The sequence below is a fragment of the Perognathus longimembris genome, chromosome 6, assembly GCF_023159225.1.
Source record: "Perognathus longimembris pacificus isolate PPM17 chromosome 6, ASM2315922v1, whole genome shotgun sequence".
NCBI lineage: Eukaryota > Metazoa > Chordata > Mammalia > Rodentia > Heteromyidae > Perognathus > Perognathus longimembris.
The window spans coordinates 83,931,621-83,954,148 of NC_063166.1; the positions used below are offsets into that span (position 1 = coordinate 83,931,621).

At 60.0% G+C, this 22,528-nt stretch overlaps 1 protein-coding gene across 1 annotated transcript in view; it reads left to right on the forward strand.

The window, feature by feature from the left end:
• Positions 1-20,510, forward strand: part of Phactr3 (phosphatase and actin regulator 3) — a 118,161-nt gene extending 97,651 nt beyond the window's left edge. Inside the window, 5 exon segments of the mRNA XM_048349682.1 lie at positions 12,964-13,019; positions 16,771-16,832; positions 17,765-17,905; positions 19,266-19,342; positions 20,443-20,510. Coding sequence (XP_048205639.1) covers positions 12,964-13,019; positions 16,771-16,832; positions 17,765-17,905; positions 19,266-19,342; positions 20,443-20,458 — 352 coding nt within the window. The 3' untranslated portion in view covers positions 20,459-20,510.
• Positions 20,511-22,528: the final 2,018 nt, after the last annotated feature.

Below are 22,528 nucleotides of genomic sequence, written 5' to 3' on the forward strand. Positions count from 1 at the left end.
CGTCCAGACACAAGGACAGGGGTCGTTTCTATGTTTTGGCAGAGTCTTGCTACATAGCCCAGGCTGGCCTCGAACTCACCATCCTTTGAGTGCTAGGATTGGATCACAAGTACGCCCCACCATGGCTGGGCTGTAACTTTTAAGTGCTGACCCTAGGCTGTGATCTGAGACTACCTGTCCCCATCTACGTCATGCACTCAGTGACCCTGACCCAGGGGTGTCGCCACGTCCCGTTTAGAGGAGAGAGAAGTGGTTGTTGGGGAGAAGTTAGAGCACTAGCCAGGGCCATGGAGGGGAGAAGCCAGCTGAGGAGCAGGGCAGGTGCAGAGGGCGGAGACGGCTGCGGTGGAGCCCCCCGGACGGGAGGTCTCCTGGTTCCCTCGGCCTGGCTTTGAGTTTGCCTCCATTAGGCTGGCACCAGTTGGGGTGCCTGCCGCCCCCAGGCGGCCCTGCAGGTGTCTGGAGCAAAGGACGCCCGCACCTGCGCGGGGCGGGCACAGGAGATGATGGGGAGTGTCTGCGGGCGCGGATGAGGCCCTGAGAGCGAATGTACAGGGCTGGAGCGCGGGCCGGCCGCGTGGGTCCCGGCGCTGGTCGCCGCCGCACGCCTTTGGGCTGTCCTGCCGTCAGGACACAGAGACAAGGGGCACCCGCCCTGTGCCCGCGCCCCACGCCCCGCGCAAGGCTCCCAGAGGGGCTGCGTCTGGGCACGCTCCAGCCGTCCGCACCGGAGGGCCTCGGTGTGGGGCCTAGAGGAGGCCGCGGTGGCCACCGGTGCCCTGGGCCGGCTGGGGGTGGGGCTGTCTGTGTTTTCCTGGGCACGGGCAGGCGCTCTGAGGGTGCGCGAGCCTCCTCTCCAAGCCCCCGCGGGGAGTTCTTTGTTCTGGGCACAGTGTGCAGCTGATGAAGGCTCGGTAGCCTCCCTCGGGATCGGCTCTTAGCGAGTGAGCACGTTCGTTAAGTGATCCTCAGCTCTTCTGTACATTTTGTTTTGTTCTCCATGCAGAAAGGGCTGCGGGTGGCTCAGGCTGCGGAACACGAAGGTCCTGACCGCACCCCCCCCCCTCCCCCCCGCCCCGTGCTGTGTCCGCCGTGAGAGCTGGGGAATTTGAGGAGGGTGTGAGCTGTTCTTGGGGACAGGCTGGGGCCGGGGCAGAGGGGCCGGGAGGGAGCTGGGGTCCAGCATGCAACCGCAGGGGGCAGGGGGCAGGGGCACGGCCATGGGGTAGATGGGGTGAGGGATGCGCGTGCGTGCATGGGTGTGCGTGTGGGTGTGCGCGTGCGTGTGTGTGCATGCATGTGTGTGCATGTGTGTGCGTGTGTGTGCGTGTGTGCACTTTCTCAGGTTAGGGAGCACAGTGTTCACAACAGAACTCTGTTTCTGGAGGGTCAGCGAGCCCAGGGGATGGCTTGCCGCTCTGCGATGGAGCCGGTGCTTTCCAGGTGCAGCGCGTCATCTCGGGGCTGCGGGCTGGGGGCCCGGCCTTGGTCCTTGCACCCCCTCACCGCGGGCCGGGGGTTGCCGAGTCCCGCACGAGCCCCCCTCCGTGGTGGAGACACGGAGGCCCCGGGTTCACCTAACCGAGCTGCTGGGCGCAGCGGTGACCCGGCTTCCCCTGCTGCCCCGGGTACTGCAGCCGCCGCCCAGGAGCCACGAGAGGACTTTGGTTGCCCACTGGCAATGTGGTCACCAGTGGAGCGAGCGAGGCTGGCAACGCGGAGGAAGCGGTGGCAGCAGCCACGAGGGAGGGGCTGAGAAATTCCAGAGCAGAACCACATGGGGGGCGGAGGGCTGAGGTGAGAGGTGGAGGGGACGGGAGGGGGGAGGGCGTGGTGAGGGCTGAGGTGAGAGGTGGGGGGGACGGGAGGGGTGAGGGCGTGGTGAGGGCTGAGGTGAGAGGTGGGGGGGACGGGAGGGGGGAGGGCGTGGTGAGGGCTTGGCGGGGGCTGAGGGTGAGGAGCTGCTGGCCCTGTCAGTGAGCTTTCCGCGGCTGAGCGTCCTGACTGAGCGGGGCCTGGCCGTGGAGGCGGGGACGTCGCGCTTGCCCGTCACTCCACCGCCCTAAGGATGCCTGCAGGTCCCGCCTGGTGCCCCGCGTGGGTCCAAAGCTGCGTCCACAGGGAAGCCTTTCCACGTGCTCCTCAGAGAACACGGAGACGCGGCAGCCGCGCCCTGCGTGTCTCCTGGGGTGCGGGGCACAGGCTGGGGGGGTGGGGGTGGCTCAGGCCTGCGCAGCGTGTGGCCCCAGGTGCCGGGTGCAGAGACGGGGGGGAGGAAAGGCCCACCACGGCCGCCAGCCCGAGGGGCCCCCGGTCCTGCGCGGGGCCTGCGCGGGGCCTGCGTGGTCCGCAGAGCCGTGCTGACAGGGCGAGGGCTGTGCATGCCGCTCCCCGACGGAGCGGACTGCGGACTCCAGGGAATGGACCGGGCAGACCGAAGCCTTCGAGGACAGCGCAGAGCCTCGCCCCGCCGGGTGCTGGGTCAGAGCCCTGGGAGGTGCTGGGGGCAGTGGCTTGGACAGCACACTTGGATCGCGCCAACCTTCGGTCCTTGCCACAGGCCCGCAGGCGGGGCACACGGAGGAGCTGCTGCTCTGACAAATGGCGGACGGGGCCTGCGGAGCCTTGCACCCCCAGCTTGGCAGGGCGGCCTGGGGCCTGGGGCCTTCAGGACAGGGCACGTCGGTGGGGGGGGTGGGGTGGGGGGTGGGGAGGGGGAGAGGGGCGCAGGGCCCTTGCTTTCCTTGTGTTTCCAGATTGGCCCGGGGTGGGGGGGTGTCCTGCAGAGGGGGCCGCTCCTTGGCCAGGCTCGCCGCCCCCCGCTTGGCACAGGTGCTCTGGGGGCCACGCCTGCCCCTCCCAGCCCGGGCCTCGGCGCCGAGCGCATCCTAACGAGCACACAGAGGACTCGGGCGGGATGCCATCGCCAGTTGCGTTTTCCCGGGATGGAGCTGCCCTGGAAGCGGGAGGGGCAGCCCGATCTGTCCAGAACTTCACTGAGACTCCCCTGGGTTGGGGAACTGCTGCCCCGCGGCAGCGTCTCGGGAGCCCGGTGACTGGCAAGCACCGCGGGGCCGGGCGCACGCACGCGGTGTGCCCTGGTGAGTCCCCCCACAGGCGTGCACCGTGGGCCTTCACCGCACCGCCCAACGCAGTCGTGTCTGCACACCAACACATGAAGTGCGCACTACCAGTCGTGTCTGCACACCAACACATGAAATGCGCACTACCAGTCGTGTCTGCACACCAACACATGAAATGCGCACTACCAGTCGTGTCTGCACACCAACACATGAAGTATGCACTACCTCATCAAGACTTCACTCCTTGCCTCGCGCTGCACATCAGACAGTGCGTTCATATTTTACATGTTTTACCCCAGAGGGGCTGGGGAGTGTGGCATGTGGGGTGAGGGGTGGAGTGGGGTTGGCAGGCCGGCTCTGCCCAAGGGGGGGCGGCAGGCCACCGAGGACGCCCCGGTGCAGAGCAGGGTGGCGGCCGAGGGCTCGCCGGCACCACGCGGGGTCAGTGGCCGTGGGCTCGCCTGCACCACGCGGGGTCAGTGGCCGTGGGCTCGCCTGCACCACGCGGAGCTGGACGGTGACCGTGGGCTCGCCCACGCCACGCGGAGCTGGACGGTGACCGTGGGCTCGCCCGCGCCACGCGGAGCTGGACGGTGACCGTGGGCTCGCCCGCACCACGCGGGGCTGGACGGTGACCGTGGGCTCGCCCACGCCACGCGGAGCTGGACGGTGACCGTGGGCTCGCCCGCACCACGTGGGGCTGGACGGTGACCGTGGGCTCGCCCGCACCACGCGGGGCTGGACGGTGACCGTGGGCTCGCCCGCACCACGCGGGGCTGGACGGTGACCGTGGGCTCGCCCGCACCACGCGGGCCTGGATGGCAGTCGTGTCTTGGCTGTTGTTCTGACGGTGTTGGGAACCAGGGTCCAAGTTCATCACAAGGCTGGGTGAGCCAGCCTCCCTGGGACGGCATAAGGGATGGGATGGAAGTCGGGGCTTCCGGAAACATCTGCGGCGGCCCAGGCAGGAGGTTGGGGTGCTGGGAGTGCTAGCTGATCCGGAAGTGGCTCAGGAGCCTGGAGGGCAGCAGCTGCTGGGACGTGGTGCCCACAGTGGTCCTGAGGAGGGGGGGAGGAGTGGTCCTCAGGGCGGTAATGGGGCCACACCCGCCTGCTCCCGGCAGCTCACCCGCCTGGGGCGAGGCTGACGGCCCGGCTGGGTCCCCTCTGGCCCCGCGAGCTCCCCTGGCGGGATGGGGACTCGGCTGATCCCTCCCACGCCTCGTGCCGGCAGGACGGCTGCTCCAGCTCTCCCTGGGCCCCTCGTGGTTTCCCTCATCCTCCAGGCCTCACGTCAGGCTCACCAAGAGGCTGGACCCCTGCCCTGCCCCCTCCTGGGGTGCCTGCGCCCTCAGCAGTCTGAGATGTGGGTGTCATGGCCGCCGCTGGCCTGGCAGTGCCGGGTGGCAGGGGCAGGAGCTGCCTGCCGGGCTGAGGACTGGCGTCCCGGGCTCGCCCTGGCACAGAACACGCAGATGCCGCCTCGCGGGGGAATCCCGGGAGTCCCCGTGACTCAGGGCCAGCGCGGGGCAGGCTGGCGCTCTGGGAACGGCCTCCCAGAATAGCTGCAGCATCTGTGGGCGCGGAGCCCGTGCTGTCGGCGTCTGCCTCCCTCGGAAGAACTGCTCTCCAGCCCCTGCTCCACGCTGAGCTGACGGTGGCCCCCGCCGCACCGGCCTCTTCTCTGGGATGGCCTGGCCTGGGGTACGGACGCGGGGGGGGCGGAGCCGTGGCTCTGGTTCACGGGAGTCAGCGCTTGGGCAGCCAGGCCGGCCCCTCTCCTGATCCCGTGCCTCCCTGAGCCAGACCCGGAGGCCCTGCCCCTTCTGGGACTCACCTGGGCCCTGCTGCTGGGCGTGTTCTCTGGGAAGATCCGGCAGCGGGGGCCTGGCCCGTGCAGGGCTAAGAAACCGCCATGCCTGAGGCCCCACTGGGGGCTGGGCCACAGCCCCTGCGCGTTTCCTCCGACCTTCACCGCGAGCCGGAGACACAGCGCGCCCCGGCCCACCGTGCAGGAGAGAAAGCAGACGGCACGGCCCCACCCGGGGGTGGGAGCTGACCGCCCCGCGGCCTCCTCCCCTCCACGCCGCCCCGCACAGCGTCCCTCTAGACGGGCACCGACCTCGGAGCTGGGAGAGTGGCGTGGGCACCGCCTAGGGAGGGAGATGGGGAAGGAGGGCGGGGCGGGAGGGAGACTCGGTGAGCACAGGGTGACCCTGTGCAGTCACCGTGGGTGGAGAGGAGGAAGGTCAGCCATGGCGACAGCCCCGTGGGCTCCCCGGTCCCCTGTAGAGAGGACCCGTGAGGCTCGCCAGGCCTGGGGCCCCTGCAGAGCCCGCAGCGGCAGGGCCAGGGCCCCGGCCCCGAGCCGTCGCCCCCTGTGTGCTCCCGGGGGAGCCAGGGCTGGGCGCCCCGCGCACACGAGAGAGGACCGCGTTGTGAGAGGACAGCATCGCGGGGGGACGGCACGGCGGGGGGACGGCACGGCAGGGTGTCGGCACGGCGGGGGGGACGGCATCCGCAGCGCCGCAGCCCAGCTGGCCCGGCTTCGGCCTCTGTCGCGTCTGAGGCCCCGGTCCCCCCAGTCGCGTGCACACAGTGGCGTGTGCTTGCCTAGGAGTACCAGCCACACACAGCACGCTACGTCGAGTGAGACCGCAGGTCCTTGTTGCCCACAGAGCCCGTTGGATCGTGTCTCAGGACTCTTCCTGTATCGGCAGCTAACAATTGTACATTTTAAGGGGCGCTGCGTGATGTGTTGGTGCACTGTGTGTGCATTGATCAGCTCAGGACGCCTAGGCCTGGGTGCACTGCGTTGATCAGCTCAGGACGCCTAGGCCTGGGTGCACTGCGTTGATCAGCTCAGGACGCCTAGGCCGCGGTGCACTGCGTTGATCAGCTCAGGATGCCTAGGCCGCGGTGCACTGTGTGTGCGTTGATCAGCTCAGGACGCCTAGGCCGCGGTGCACTGTGTGTGTGTTGATCAGCTCAGGACGCCTAGGCCGCGGTGCACTGTGTGTGCGTTGATCAGCTCAGGACGCCTAGGCCGCGGTGCACTGTGTGTGTGTTGATCAGCTCAGGACGCCTAGGCCGCGGTGCACTGTGTGTGCGTTGATCAGCTCAGGACGCCTAGGCCGCGGTGCACTGTGTGTGTGTTGATCAGCTCAGGACGCCTAGGCCGCGGTGCACTGTGTGTGTGTTGATCAGCTCAGGACGCCTAGGCCGCGGTGCACTGTGTGTGTGTTGATCAGCTCAGGACGCCTAGGCCGCGGTGCACTGCGTTGATCAGCTCAGGACGCCTAGGCCGTGATCTCAGACACTGGTCATTTCTTCGTGCCGAGGGCATTCCACACCCTCCCTCCCAGCTGTCTGGAGTTACACAGTGCAACGTTGCCATCGCCGGTCATCCTTGCTATGAAAGAACGCCGTACCCTGTCCTCAAGTCTGGCAGGGACTCGGAATCCTCCAGTAACCCCTCGCCGGCTTCCTCCCCGGCCTCTGGTGACGACGGTTCTATTCTCCAGTCCTAGGGCCTCCCATAGTCCAGTCCCACCTCCGAGCGGCAGCACGCGCCGCTTGTCCTTCTGTGCCTGGCCTGTTCCCCTCACACGGTGGTGTCCCGATCCAGCCACGTTGTACAAACGACAGGACTCTGTTCCTTCTCTGGCGGGACAGTGTTTCCGTGTAGATGCGTGTGTGTGGTCTGTCTGCTCACTCGCCAGCGTGCGCTCCGGATCAGTCCTCCTCTTGGTTGTCATGGGCAGTGCTGGGATGGGCAGAGTGCAGGTGTCTCTGCGACTCCGCTTCCCCTCCTTTCCCCCATGGTGGCTGGGCTGCTCTGTGACCTTGTAAGGAAGCTGTTTTCCAGAATGGTCACACTAACTGACAGCAGTGTAGACACGCCACCCCCCCCCCACCTTGGCGGTTGCGATTGGTTTGGGTCTTTGTGGTGACAGCACTGTAACTGGATGAGAGGATTTCAGGTTGTGATTTTCATTTGCGTTCACAGGTGATTCGTGATGGTAGATCTTCTGTGAATACCTGATCACTCACCCACTGCCAGTGGGATTGTGTTTTCTTTAACTGCTGGGATTTTTTTAGTTCCATCTCTATTCTAGGCATTGAGCCTTCGTGGGATGAGGAGTTTGCAGACTCTTCCCTCATCCTCTCTTCACTTATGGATTGTCTCCTTTGCTGCTTCTGAGTTTGATGAAATCTGTGTTTTGGGGTTGGTTGCACTTAGGAGCCCCATTCTCAGTCCAACAGCCCCGTTCTCAGACCAAGAACCCCGTTCTCAGTCCAACAGCCCTGTTCTCAGACCAAGAGCCCCGTTCTCAGACTGACATCTAGGGTTTTCTTTAGCTTCTCTCACGGTGTTTGATCGTTTGGGTTTTCTTTGGCTTCTCTCGCGGCGTTTCATCGTTGGGGTTCTGTGTTTCCTCGCGGGGTACAGGAGGTGGAGCTTGGTGTGTGAGGAGAGACGGGTCAGGCCTCATTTGCCATGCGTGGACATGCAGGCTTCCTTGGCGGCTCCTGCGTCTGCTCTCAGCATCTCTGTTGTCCGTGGATCAACTGTCCGGTTAGGACCTTGCTCGGGATGTCTTGCTTCTCCAGCTTGGCAAGGCCCGTGGTCACGTGTGGTCTGGGTATGAACAGAAAGCCCTTTGCCGCAGCCATTCTGGGTCTTCCAGGGCCACCTGGGGACACGAACTCTGTGCTCCTTGCCCTCCTGCGTCCGGGCATGGAGACAGCACCGACGCCGTCTCAGGCCCCACACTCCCACCGGGAGATCCCACCCTCACCCCGGTGCCCAGTGGAGAGGGCAGTCGTGGGGGAGGGCAGAGGAAGGCGGCTGTGGAAGACAGTGCTTCAGCCCCTCCCCAGCTGTCTCTGGGGCAGAGCTGTGCCTGAGGTTTACACAGACCGAGGTGAGTGAGCAGACCCCTCTCAGGCCTGGTGGACGGCGCGCTGGGTCCTGTCAGGAGTGGGGTCTCGTGTCCCTTCCTGGGGCAGCTTCCTCTGCCCCTTCTTGGAGCATGCTGTTTGTCAGCTCCGTCCTTCGTGGATTGAGCGGTGATCGCAAAGAGATGGCCGAGAGAATGGCTTAGAGCAGAGTCCCGTGACCCACGCCAGCCTCTATTCTGTACACCAGTGGGTTCGTCAGAGCCCTCGGTGCCTGCTGGCAGGCGGCGTGTCTGACAGGGGAGGATGTGAATGTCTGAGGGGGGAGGGCGTGAGTCTGAGGCTGTTCTGAGGCTCGGGGTCGGCACAGAGGCTGCAGGCAGGATGGACGCGGTTGCTCTGTTGTCTGAAGGTGGGAAGGGACCTGGGCTCTGCGCCCTGGGGGAGGGGGGGGGTCTCAGTGAGGAGGAGGAGGAGGAGGAGGAGGAGGAGGAGGAGGAGGAGGAGGATAACAATGAGGACAAAGACTGATGATAGTGATGATGACCATGGTGGTGATGGTGACGATAATGAGAGTGACAGTAGTGGTGATGATGATGATGATGATGACGATGGTGGTGGCGATGACAATGAGGATGATGGTGGTGATGTGACGATAATGGTGAGAGTGACAGTGGAGATAACGATGACGGTGGTGGTGGTGACTATGACGGTGGTGGTGGTGGTGGTGGTGACGGTAATGATGAGAGTGACAGCGGAGATAACAATGACGACGATGACAATGGTGGTGGTGACTATGACGGTGGTGATGGTGACGATAATGAGAGTGACAGTGGTGATGACGATGGTGGTGACGATGACAATGAGGACGATGGTGGTGATGGTGACGATAATGATGAGAGTGACAGTGGTGATGATGATGACGATGATGGTGGTGACGATAACGATGATGATAATGGTGGTGGTGCAGGGGTCCCTGCACCCCGGGTGCTCTCCCAACCAGCGGGAGAGGCGAGGAAGCGCACCCCGCCGAGGGTGAACCCAGAATAGGTAACGAGCCGCGCAGTCGCTCACAGGCAGCCCAACCCAACCTTTCTGCCGCGGTTAAACAGTAAGTTGACTCGGGAGAGGTTCAAGACTGCTCTCAGTTTCGTGGGGCGGACCCGATCTTAAGTAGGGGCAATGGCAGGAAGAGGAGGGTGTCACATACCTAGCCAGGGGCGATGATTGGCAGTTTGAGCTGTCAGTCAAGGGCGGAAGGCCATGGGACCTCCCTAAGGGGAGGCCTAAGTACTAGCAGGACCGCCCCCAGGTTACTGCCGGCCGCCATCTTGCTGCACAGGGTCTTCAGGCTGGGAGGCGTGGCCAGCTAGAGCCGCCTTTCCAGTTCCGGACCCAGAAGGCAGGCGGGGCTAACCGGGATCCCTCTTCCGGAGGCGGTGCAAGCAAGCACGCCCCCAGGGACTGAGGCAGGCGGGGCGCTTCAGGGCCACACACCTCCGGGGCGCGGACAGGGGGGGCCAGTCGGTGCGCCCCACAGTAATGATGATAGTGACAGTGGTGTTAACAATGATGACGATGATGGTGGTGATGGTGACGATAATGATGAGAGTGACAGTGGTGATAGTGACGATGATGGTGGTGGTGATGACGATAACGATGACGGTGGTGGTAGTGGTGGTGGTGACACTGACTATGACGAGGACAACGGTGATGCGCTGCCCACTCGCTGGCCAGTCTGCTCAGGGGTGCATGGGTGAGCGTACCCCCAGCCCCGCTCCAGGCTCGTAGCTGGAACGGGGAATACATGCCGGTCGTTTAAAATGCCTTGGCATGCCTTGAGATACTTACGCGAAGCCCGGTCGCGCACCGCTCACGACAAGAAGGGCACTCATGCACTCGGTCACTCACCCTCGCGCGCTGGTCCTTAGGGACCTGGCCCCATGGAAGCCTTGTCATGCGTCCCATGGGAGAGGATCCCACCTTTTCTGCTTGGTGCACCCCGAGCCTTGGGGTGGCTGCACCGGAGCCAGGTCCAGCCTGGCCGGCTCCAGCCCTGTGGCGCTTGCCGGAGCCGGTCAGGTGCCCAGGGGCAACCCGGGCGGTACGGGGCAGCAGGAAAGGCCGTCGCCGGACACATGAAGGGGTGAGGGTCTTGGCAGGGCAGGCCATTCCCAGCCCTCCCAGGGCCATTCCTCCCCCCCCCCCACCACTCCTGGCCATTCCCAGCCCCCTCCCCCCCAGGGCCCAGGGCCATTCCCAGCCCCCTCCCCCCCCAGGGCCCAGGGCCATTCCCATCCTCCCCCCCCAGGGCCCAGGGCCATTCCCAGCCCCCTCCCCCCCAGGGCCCAGGGCCATTCCCATCCTCCCCCCCCAGGGCCCAGGGCCATTCCCATCCTCCCCCCCAGGGCCCAGGGCCAGTCCCATCCTCCCCCCCAGGGCCCAGGGCCATTCCCATCCCTCCCCAGGGCCCAGGGCCAGTCCCAGCCCCCTCCCCCCCCCAGGGCCCAGGGCCAGTCCCAGCCCCCTCCCCCCCAGGGCCCAGGGCCAGTCCCATCCTCCCCCCCCCAGGGCCCAGGGCCAGTCCCAGCCCTCTCCCCCACCAGGGCCCAGGGCCAGTCCCATCTTCCCCCCCAGGGCCCAGGGCCATTCCCATCCCCCCCCAGGGCCCAGGGCCAGTCCCAGCCCCCTCCCCCCCCCAGGGCCCAGGGCCAGTCCCAGCCCCCTCCCCCCCAGGGCCCAGGGCCAGTCCCATCCTCCCCCCCCCCAGGGCCCAGGGCCAGTCCCAGCCCCCTCCCCCCCCAGGGATCAGGGCCAGTCCCAGCCCCCTCCCCCAGCCATTCCCAGCCCCAGCTGCTGCCTGCTTTCCGGTGGCCTGGGCGCGGTGTGACCCACAGCCCTGTGGACGGGAGGAAGCGCCTGGTGCCACAGTGACCGCCATAGCTATGTGGGATCCAGAGAACCAAGTTTCTCGTCAGGAAAGCAGGCGCCAAGGGCAGGAACCCCGGCACCCTGGAAGGGCTCTGAAGAGACCTAATTTTCTTAGAGGCGGCCTTGAGACAATGGTGACGGTGATTTCTTGAGACTTTAGTAAATCCCAAGAAAATGTCATTACAAACACCCTTGTGCCTTTCCGTTTCCCACAACTCTCAAGAGAAGCCAAGTGGCCTGCCTGGGGACACGCAGCCAGACAATGACATCTCACCCTCTGGGGTCCAGAGTCTGCCCTCCTCTGTGGGGGCTTTCCTGACTGGGGCGCCCTGGATCCCCGGGGGGAGCAGGCTAGGAGGGAGCCTCCCTTTCCTCGATGAATACAGATTGCAGCAGCGGGGACCCGCCAGGCCGGTGCAGTCCCCGGCTGGGGAGTCTCCACGGCCGCCGTGTCCACTCCTGTGGCTTGTCTTCCAGGGCCCTTCCAGGTTCAGCCCCAGCAGCTCGGTCACAAGCCAGCGCCGGGGCCTCTCCCCCGGGCCTCTCCCCGCAGCCCTCACCCAGCAGGCAGGGATGCTGCCCTGCACCAGCCAGGCCGCAGGCAGGGATGCTGCCCTGCACCAGCCAGGCCGCGACTTCCCCTCTGGGAAGCCTGCCTGGGGGCCTCTGCCGCGTCTTCCCCATCTTCCCCGGAGGTTCTTTCCTCTGTGGGAAGTGGCTGTGACCCCCCCCTCCTGTCCTCTGGGCAGCGCTTGCCAAGGGCAGAGTGGCCTGCTGGGCAAAGCCAGTCTGTGCGCTGTGCACTCGCTCACTGGCTCACTGGCTCAGCACGCACTGAGAGCTCCCCCTGGGTTCAGGCCCAGAGCCGCCCAGCCCAGGGCACCAGGGGGCAGGCCCAAGTCTCAGGGGACACAGACAGGCGATGAAAACCACCACCCACAGCCCTGGAGGAGCCAACCCCACAACTCCGGCTCTGGCCTGGGGGGGGGGGGCGGGGGACACGCCCCAGGCTTTGTGCTGGGACAGGATTCCAGGAGATAACAGGCGCACAGGGCAGAACACAGAGGCCCACGCAGGGCCCAGCCAGCTCCCTCCCCAGGGGAGCGGAAGGGGGAGGATTTGGGCTCTGACCCAAGGATAACATTATTTTAGTTACAAAAATAATCGGAGCTTGGCATTGGTTTTGCCTAGTGATGCCTCCTTCCCTTGACAAGCCGTGTGTGTGTGTGAGAGTGTGTGTATATGAGTGTATGTGAGTGTGTGTATGTGAGTGTGTATATATGAGTGTGTGTGAGTGTGTGAGTGTGTATATGTGTGTGTGAATGTGAGTGTGAGTGTGAGTGTGTGTGTGTAGTTTTGAGATCTTGGCTTTTTAATTTCTGATTTCTTTGGCCGTATCCTCCAACTCCCCAGGTGAAAAATAATAGGGAAAATAGTGATTTGGCTTTTCTGGGCCTGCTCCGTCGGGCTGGGGGGGGGGGGAGAGGGCGGGCTCTGCTCCGTCGGGCTGGGGGGAGGGGGGAGAGGGCGGGCTGCGCTCCTTCCCTCAGCCACGCAAGCAGGGAGATCCCCATCTTTTATCCCTGGCTGGCACCACGTGCTCGGGCGGGCGGGAGGGCGGGAGGGCGGGAGCCGGGCGCCTCCCTCGAGCAGCCGGGCGGGCTGGGCGGGAAGCGGAGCTCCGGGCTCGCTCGTCTCCCGGTCTCCGTCCGTCCCTCCCGCGGCAGCTGGGCTCGCCCGACGCCCGAGGCCCCGCGCTCCGGGGGCGCCCAGCCTCGCCCGCCGGCCCGGGCGTGGGGATCCCCGGAGCCCTCCGCCCTCCGCCCTCCGCCCTCCGCCCTCCGCCCTCCGCGCGGTGCCGGGTGCGGGGCGCCGGGCGGGCGCGGCGTGGAGAATGAGGACCCGCGCGCGCCCCGCACGATGCGGGACCCGGTGACGGCCGCGCCCGCTCCGCGGCGGGAGGAGGCGTCCTCGGGGGAGGGGGCGCCCGCCCCCCCGCCCGCAGCCACACCATGGTGCAGAACGTGATCTGGGTGTTTTTCCGCAGACGGCTGAGCCAGAGACCCGCCGTGGAGGAGCTGGAGAGGAGGAACATCCTGAAGCGTGAGTGTCCTCCCCCTCCCCCCCACCCCGGTCCCCGCGCCTGGCCGCGCCGCAGCCTCCGGCCCGGCAGCAGGTGGTCCCGGAGCCCGCGAGCTGGCTGGAAAGTGCGCGCGGCGGGGCAGAGCCAGCCCCTCCTCAGGACCCCGAGCCGCTCTCTCCCGAGCTGGAGTGAATAGGGGGACCGGGAGCCCCGGGGCAGTGAGCTGAGCCGATACCCTGTGGGGGGGTGTCAGCCCCCCCCCACCCTGCCAGCACCCACCTGTGGGCGGGGGTCCCCGGGGGAGGGCAGGGCTCGGGGCCGGGGTGGTCCCTAGGAAGGTAAGGGAGGAGCAGGAGGGACCCTCCTCCAGCTGGGGCGGGGGCGGTGGGTTGAGGAACGGGGGAGGCCCCTCTCTCTGCCCTCCGGGTGCTGTCCACAGTTAGGTAACAGCCTGTGCTCCGCAGAACTCACTTCCATCTGTCCAGAGGGCTGGGGAGGGGCACAGCCAAGGCTCCTGAACGCCCCCCCCCATGGTTCTCTACCCTTCCATAAACAAAGCCTCTGCTGGTGCCAGTGGCTCAGCCTGTCCTCCTAGCCACCCAGGAGGCCGAGAGCTGAGGATCACGGTTCAAAGCCAGCCTGGGCAGGAAAGTCTGTGAGACTCTTATCTTCCCTTAACCAGCAAAAACAGCCAAACGTAGAGGTGTGACTCGAGTGGTAGAGCCCCAGCCTTGAGCAGAAGAGCCACGGGACAGGCCCCGAGTCTGAGCTCCCGTGTCAAGAGTGCGATTGTTAAGGTTGTCTCTCTTCGGTATGTGATGAAGGCTGCAGAGACCTTCAGGGTTTTGTGTGGTGCGTGTGAGCCTCTTTTCACCAAGATGTGGCCATCGCAAGGCTGTGACACCATTAGAACACAGACAGCCCCAGAGCCCTGTGGGCCTGAGCTTCAGCCTCGCTGCAGGTGCACCTGCCGGCCTGTGCGCTCATGAGCCCCCCACTGCGGGTGCACCTGCCGGCCTGTGCGCTCATGAGCCCCCCACTGCAGGTGCACCTCCCGGCCTCGCCTGTGCTCGTGAGCCCCACACTGTGCTCCTTTACACGTGGTGGAGGGCGGCCCTACGGTTAACCCTGGCTCCTCAGCTAGAGCGCGGTGGCCGCTGTGCGTGCGGGGCTTGCCTGAGGGTTTAAGGCAAGCCTCCAGTTGATAACCCGCTCAGCCAAGCAGGCACACGTGGGCAAGCCGTCGGCTGCCAAATGGTTGAGTTTCTAAATTCTCAAGCCACTTACTGAACGTTAGACCTTAGAGGTCATCGGCAGCCTCTCAGCACGGCGGTCGAGACTCCGCGCAAGGCGCTGCACAGCCTTCGGGGCCCCCACCCCAAGCGCCCACCGCCCGCACCGGAAGAGCGCTGCGCAGCCGGGCGGCACTGGCCGGGAGCAATGTCGCCTTCACTTGTGGTCTCTCCCACCCACCCTGGGCAGCCAGGCCCTCCCACCTGCAAGGGCTCCTCACTGTGCTCATCCTTGCAAATCACTATGAGAGCCTCAGAAATAGAGCTGTGCTGGGCGAGAGTCAGAGCCGCCTGCATTCACCTGTGCTGCGCAGGAGGAAAGCGGGTTTCTCTCCATGGCCATCCATCCCCCGTCGTCCTTGGCCCGGAGACCTCCGGAAGTGTGCGGAGGCGGGGGTGGGGGGGTGGGGGGGAGCGGGCTCCACGGCCCAGCTTTGACTACCCGGCCCGGGTGGGGTGGGTGTTTCGGTTGTTCTGTGGAGACGAGCACAGCGTAGCCATCGCTGGTCCAGGCCCTTGACCCGTGGACGTCAGACATTCCTTCCACGCCTGTCCGTGCTTGCTTCCCTTCACGTGGGGACCCATGACTAACGGCCGTCACACCGAGGTGGCCGCCTGTGTGCTCACGACGCAGCGGCCCGGGACACAGCGGCACCTTTCTGTGCTGCTAATAATAGCAGCCCCTTATGAGTCCAGCCTGTGCCGGGCGTCGTAGCCGGGGCTCGGCGGTGTCCCCGTTGACGTCTTAGGACAAATCTGTGAGGCTTACACACCATGCCAAGTTTACTACTGGAGCAGGCAGGTCTCCAAGAAGGAGGACGGCATTTTAACACCTGGCTACTGGCAGGAGGACAGAGCTCGGCCTCCCTCCCTTGCTCGTCCTGCCCCTTGTGTTGCGAAGGGTGGAGACAGGAGAACTGTCCAGGGTGCTGGAGCTATGGCAGACGCCGCCTCCGCCAGTCCTCATTAGGGAACCCTGTTAGCGGGTCACAGGGTTTTCTGGGGAGGGGGATAAGAGCCACGGACAAGTCGGTCCCTAAGGGAAGCTTGGGGGAGAGGCCTTGGGCGGAGGCCGTCAGAAAGGACTTCTTGAACGGGTGTCTGACAGACGTTTGCAAAGATCGGCTTTCCTATACCTCAGCTGAGCTCGGATTCCTGGGTAATATTTTCAATTAGGAAATAAAAAAGATGTAATTTCACTTGTGTTTTTCTCCCACGGAGGCTTCACTTGGGCTTTTTCTCTGGCCTATTTTTAAGAAATTTGAAGAATTACTTTCATATCTTCCCTTAAAGCCTTCATGGTTGGCTTTAGGCTTATATTTTTTCCCTGTAATTTTATTGAGTTTCTAATGATAGCTTGCAACTGTGGTTTTTTCAGTTTGTCAGTTGGTTAAAGAACTAAGCACATAGCATGTTTTTATTTCCTTTTCTAAAATGCTCTGACTTTTTTAAATGACTGCCAAGTGCCTCCAGTGTCGTAGTCGCCACCCATGCCCAGTCTCCCGAGTCTGCAAGTATTTGCAATGTATCAGTTAAAGGTACATTGTGAGAAATCAGCTCAGCTGCAGTAGCAAGATTCCCTTTCCAGAACCTGACATCTCACTCTTAGGAATGGAGCCCTGCCCTGGCCAGGAGTCTGAGGGCCAGAAATAGAACGGCTCTTACCTTTGCACCCCAAGACCAGGCTGCCCCCCCCCCCCCTGTAGCTCTGCTCTGCCTTTAGTTTCCAAGTGTAGATGGTGAGCACAGTGTTGAAGATAATCGTCACCAAGCAAAGCCAATTTAGTGATGGATCTGGGCTCTGGTACAAGGTGTAATCATAGACAATACTAGAGACAGCTAGCTTAATGGATATGTTCAGATTTGAAATATACTTTACAGTATAAATTCCAGGAAAGCATAGGTTGTCTAAAGTCTGAAGGCAAGTCTTTTATATCCTGTATGGATGACCTAAAAATTGTGTACAGCTATATAAAAAAGGGAGGGGGGGAGGACAGAAACCAAGCCGTGAGAGTGCTAGTTACGTTCAACTGTGTACACACGTATCTATTCTATGGATATTTTATATGCCCTTCTGGGCTCCTGGATATAAATGAACGGACTTGGATGGAGCTCCGTGGCGGGACCTTGCTAGCAAGGGGGAGGCCCTAAGTTGGATCCCTAGCACCAAAGCGAGAGCTGTTTGGGTGGAATGGAGGCCAAAAGACACACCGAGGCAGAAACAAACAGCAGCAGCACCTGTAGCTGCCCCCCTGGCTCGGGGAGGGAGATGTGGGCTGAGGTGGCTCTATGCAGCCACCAGACCAGAATCTCCCAGGCGCCCCGGGAAGACCGATCCCGGAAACCGTGACGTGGAAAAGAGTTGTGAGCCACAGTCACCTTCCTCCCTTTGGCTCTGTGGCCAGCCGGAGGGACACCCCGATACGCAGCCCTCCGGAGGCAAGGCTCAACCCATTCTGTGTCCCCCAATCTTTCACAGAAAGGAACGATCAGACAGAGCAGGAAGAGAGACGAGAAATCAAGCAAAGACTGACAAGAAAGGTAAGAGTGGGCCTTCTACACCACCACGAGAAGGCGGCCTGTGGTGTAGCGGTGGGTGGAGGGCGACACCGAGCCGGCGGCTTGTGTGTGACAGTGGATGCTTATTGGACGCCAGGGCACCCGTGAAGGCGGTACGCTTGTGCCTTTGCCACATCCCAGTGTCTGGCTCTGGGTGGGGCCTGGGCAGGCGCCCAAGTCCCCAGGTGGAGGCCGGACAACCCAGGCGACATGCTCATTTACTGACCAAAGTTCTCTTAATGGTCACATGGCTAAGAAAACCGACCTGCTGTGTTTTACTTTTTGGCGTTATCAATGTTGGAAGCAGTTCATGTGTAAAATCCTTGATTGTAGAAAACACGACCAGCGTGGTGATTATACGTGCAATTCAAGTAGCTGAAATTTATGGTGTCCAATAGAGACAGCAACCCTGTCACTTCCTGTAAGATCCTGACCATTCCAAGTCCAAGGGTTTGGTTGTCTCCGTTTCTCCCCTGGGCCTCAGATAATGAATTCTTGTGCTTGAAGGTAAAATATCCTTCCTGAGCTTCGTCGGAAGTACGTTCTTGTTAACTTTAAGAAGTCTGTGTTTAATGCTACTTGAAATTGCCACCATCTTAAGTTGTATTCTGAACTGATCCACTGGCCATTCCTGGGCCCTGGGCGCTAGGTGCTGGGTCCTGGGTGCTGGGTCCTGGGTGCTGGGTCTTGGGTGCTGGGAGGTGCACTGACCACAGTGTTAACCTCTGATGAAATGTGTCAAAGGAGAGTGATAGTGACTTGCAAATGTACCGTTTAAATTCTGCACCCTGGAGATGCTTTTATTGAGGTGTCACAATCAGCGTTTTTGTTTATGGAGCTCTGCTGCTTCTTTGGAGTCCTTGCAGGCAATCAGCGTGGCCTTGGTAACTAACTGTAACGATCTTTTATTTTAGCTTAACCAGAGGCCCACTGTTGATGAATTAAGAGACAGAAAAATCCTGATACGTTTCAGTGATTATGTGGAAGTAGCAAAAGCCCAGGACTATGACCGGAGGGCGGACAAGCCCTGGACACGGCTGTCAGCGGCAGATAAGGTACTGGGGACTGCGTGTCTGTGCAGGCGGGGTGTGGCTCCCCACAACCAGGGTCAGCAGGCCAAGCCGGGGGGGGGGGGGGGGGGAGGCTCCGCCACGTAAACTCAGGCCAAGGGAAGAGTTACTCCACAAGCTCCTGGGCGATGCCTGGAGATAGTTTGGCGTCTAGTGAGCCGAGGAGGAGAAGGTGCCAGACACTGAGGATACAGAACTCACGCAAGGCGACCATCCAGTCTCAAACGTCACAGCGTGTAAACTGCTAAGAGCCAGTGGCCTTTACCTGTAATCTTCGCTACTCACGAGGATCACAGTTTGGAGTCAGCCCATCCAGAAAAGTCTGTGAGACTCCATCTCCCTTTAATCAGCAAAAACCTAGGCTGGAGGTTTTTCTCAAGTGGTAGAGCGCCAACTATGAGCAAGCAAGCTGAGCGAGATTGAGGCTGAGTTCAAACCCTGGAACGGATTTTTCCAAGTGTTTAAACCCAGGAACGCTGGTGGTGTGAGGGGTTGACAGAAACATCAGGCGGCAGACTTCAGTGACTTGCAGCGACGACGAAGGGATGGAGTCCATCCTAGAGGCTTTGGGCAGGCTGGGTCCTGGAGTGCTGGGGCTCGGGGCTCTGGGAACCTCAGGAGTGTGAGGAGTCTGAAGGTCGGGAGGCAGGAAGAAGGCATCGCGTGGCCGCAGCTGTGACGGGGGAGCGCGGTGCTGTGCAGCCCGAGGGGAAAAGCTGCGCATCCGCCCGCGGGTCTAAGAGTTGCTTTCCTTCTTCCTGTGCGGGGCAGCGGAGGCCCAGGGGGCAGGGCCAGGGCCCGTGCTGCTCACTCGCTGTGTCACGACCACTGAAATGCCGTTCCAGGGCACCGCACGTAGGCAGGCTCCGAGTGAGAATGGCTGCTCGCCGGATGCTCCCATCGCGGCGCCCCCAGGTCTCCCAAAGCTGCCGCGACCATCGCCTCACCGTCTGGCCTCGTTGGAGCCCCGCGCGTACGCTGACGGGAGGCGCACAGCAGATGCGCTCACTAAATGGCCACGTGTGGATGGTTAGGATGATTAAGGAGCTCGGCGGCTCGGGCTGCAGCCCTAGCTACTCAGGAGACCGATATCTGCGGATTGCGGTTCAAAGCCAGCCCAGGCAGGAAAGGCTGTGTGATGCTCATCTCCAATAAGCGACTTAGAAAAAGCCAGAAGCGGCGCTGTGGCTCAGGTGGCAGAGTGCTGGCCTTGAGCGGGAAGAAGCCAGGGACAGTGCTCAGGCCCCGAGTTCAAGCCCCAGGACTGGCAAAAAAAAAAAAAAAAAGGTAATTTCCTGTTAACTTTTGAAGGAACTGAAAAGCAATGTCCTGTTTTTAATTCTAGGCAGCAATTCGTAAAGAATTAAATGAATACAAAAGTAATGAAATGGAGGTACATGCATCAAGCAAGCATTTGACAAGGTGAGATTTGTTTGTATGAATTTCATACTTAAAACATTTTTTAAAACGTCACTCAACAGCCACAAAGGACGCTCCTGCCTGCTCTCCCCCTCCACCCCGCCCCCCTCCGGCTTATTTTGCGTCTCACCACCTTTCCTTGATGGGGACACAGCAAGCTTTCAGCTTTCAGTCCCGTGTCCCCAAACACAAAAGAAGTTGCCCCCCGCCCCCAGCAGTGTAAAGCAAGGGCTTCGTTTTCTGTTCATCACAAGCGTGATTGCAAGGCCTGCCCAGTGCGCCAGGCTCCGTGCGCTCCCGCCCAGGGCTCCAAAGGGCTGGGGAAAACGAGGCAAACCGATAGTTGGTTTCAATTTGTTACGATTTCCTCCCATGCCCACTCTGCCTGGGGGAAGGAGTAACTCAGCTTTGAGTATTCTGAATAAGTCCTGTGAAAGTTTAGGAAGTAAAATTGTATAAGACAGGCAAATTATTTTTGACGTTTTGGTTTTTAAGTTAGAATGTAATTACCACCCAGTCTCTGTGTGCATTACACTTTCCCATTATATATTATTAAACAAGATATTTAGTAAAGATGTGTATCTTCTCTAAGTTCTATGTAACTTTCTTAGATGATTAAACTTTAAACTCTGAGCCCTAAGCCTAGTCAAGTTCCATATATATAACATGTATATCACATTTAATATTTCATATCAATTCAGTCATGCAAACGTTTTTAGTTGCATAAGATTTTCTTGTCACATTATTATGCACACATTATCAACTCTATAAAAACATTCTTACGACTCTAACTTCCAAAACTTTATCAGCCAATTACTGGTTTCTCAAAGCACTGGTTTATCTGCATATTTTAAGGGCCTAACTTAGCAGCTTTCAAACTAATTTCTATAAATCTAGAACTTATAAAAAACTTAGCATCTATTTTGGGGGTACAGCCAGGTTGGAGAGCCCCCCAAATCTCTCCCCAGAGCAGCTCCAGCCCTTTACATGTTGGATTTCTGAGAAGCCTTTAGTTAATAGCAGTAAATTTGTGGGTTAGAAGGCTTTTGACATCTTAAATTATTAGAAACGCATCAACTTTCTGTCTTTTTCATAACTTTCAGATTCCACAGGCCATAGAGATTTTCTTCTGAGAAGAATTTGTGTTTAACTTTTGATACCAACACTGAACCTTCATCAGGGAACTTTCCTGACGTTCTCAGCTCAAGACTACCTGCTGTGTCTGTGTGCCGAGCAGACTCACGTGCACAGGTGTCATCTGGGCCACACTTACCTACAGAGGACTAACCCAGAGGATTCGCTTCCTCCGCTGGTGTCTGAGAGTGCAAACTGCTGCACCGGAAAGCTGTCATTTGCCTTTCAGCCATGCTCCCCAGGCCTGCGCTGGAGGGGGGCCGGCCCGAGGCGCGCAGCCCGCCCGGCTCCCGCGGGGATGCCACACCTGTCATTCCGTATTTTGTTGAAAAGACATTTTTATCCAGATCATGATTAATTTGAAAACTCTAAGTTCATGTTATATAAAATGATTTACTGTATTATACTTTGTCCTTTTTTATATGTCTAACAAAAAATACAGCTCCAACATTTTGATTCCTGTTCATTTTGTTCTTTAATTAAATGACTACTTATTGCAGGAAAGTAACCCATGTTTTACAGTTTCTTGGGGTTGGGATGAGCAATATTTTTAAACGAAAATACATGAAATAAGTCTATTTTTAGTCCTTCCGAGCCATCAAAACTCAAACATATGAAAGAGAATGTCAGCTCTGTCATTTGTTTTGTAAATTCTTTAAGTATACATATTATGCCTTGGAAAATCATATTACTTTTTGCAAGTTAATTTAAATTTATGTATCAGGGCTGGGAATATGGCCTAGTGGTAAAAGTGGTTGCCTCGTAAATTTATGTATCACTGGGTATTGAGGATTACACTTAATCTAGAACTATATAATAACTTGTTAAAAATTCTACCACAGGGCTGGGGATATAGCCTAGTGGCAAGAGTGCCTGCTTCGGATACACGAGGCCCTAGGTTCGATTCCCCAGCACCACATATACAGAAAATGGCCAGAAGCGGCGCTGTGGCTCAAGTGGCAGAGTGCTAGCCTTGAGCGGGAAGAAGCCAGGGACAGTGCTCAGGCCCTGAGTCCAAGGCCCAGGACTGGCCAAAAAAAAAAAAAAAAAAATTCTACCACAATGAAAATTAAGCCCTTAATATTTTAAAGTTCAAATTTGTGAATATTATTAAAACCCCATTATAAGAGGAAAAGGTTTCAATAGGAGATTATAAGGACAAAATTTACTCCAACACAAAGGTGAAAATTAACCTTGGCATGAAGAGGGAAATGAGCTAAACAGCTACAAATGTTCCTTTACAGCAAATGTCCTTACAGAGAGCCTTCCTTAGAACTTCCTTCCTTCCTTCCTTCCTTCCTTCCTTCCTTCCTTCCTTCCTTCCTGCCTGCCTGCCTGCCTGCCTGCCTGCCTTCCTTCTTTGGTTTCTTCTTTCCCTGCTTCCCTCCTTCCCTCCTCCCAGTGCCAGGGTCACGCAGGGAGAATGGCTCGGGTGAGCTCCAGCCCGGCTCTTGCGGTCCCGAAGCTGCTTACACCCCACCCAGAATGAGCACCCTTCTCCGCACAGCACAACACTGCCATGATAGCTAAGTAGCATGGAGCAGCTCAGGTGCTGGCGTACTTCCTGGCACTTTCTGGGCGTCTGGCAAATGTGAGCCACCGGTGTGACCCATCCACTCCCTCGGGCTCGTCCAGCCCTTGCCCTTTCCAACTCTCACGCTGCTTGTGGCTCGTTTGTCTGTGGAAGCTGCTCGACTTTTATGGTAACGTTTGTCTGAAGAAACCTGTGTCAGGTCCTTGAGCCTAGCAAGCAGCTAGCTTGTGGTAGGGTCTTTCGGTTGGGTGGAAGCTGTGGAGCTGGACTCAGGGCCTGGGTACTGTTGAGGGTGTTGTGCTCAAGGCTAGTGCTCTGCTACTTGAGATACAACTGCACTGCGAGCCTCAAGTCTGAGCCGCCTAAGTAGCTAAGATTTTAGACATGAGCCACGGGCACCCAGCTAGTTGTTGTTTTTCTTTTTATAAGAAATTATGGTAGAAAAAAAATCCAGTTTGCCTCTTGCTATATAACCTTCCGAAAACTCACTTGACTTTTTATGTCTCAATTTGTGAAATGAA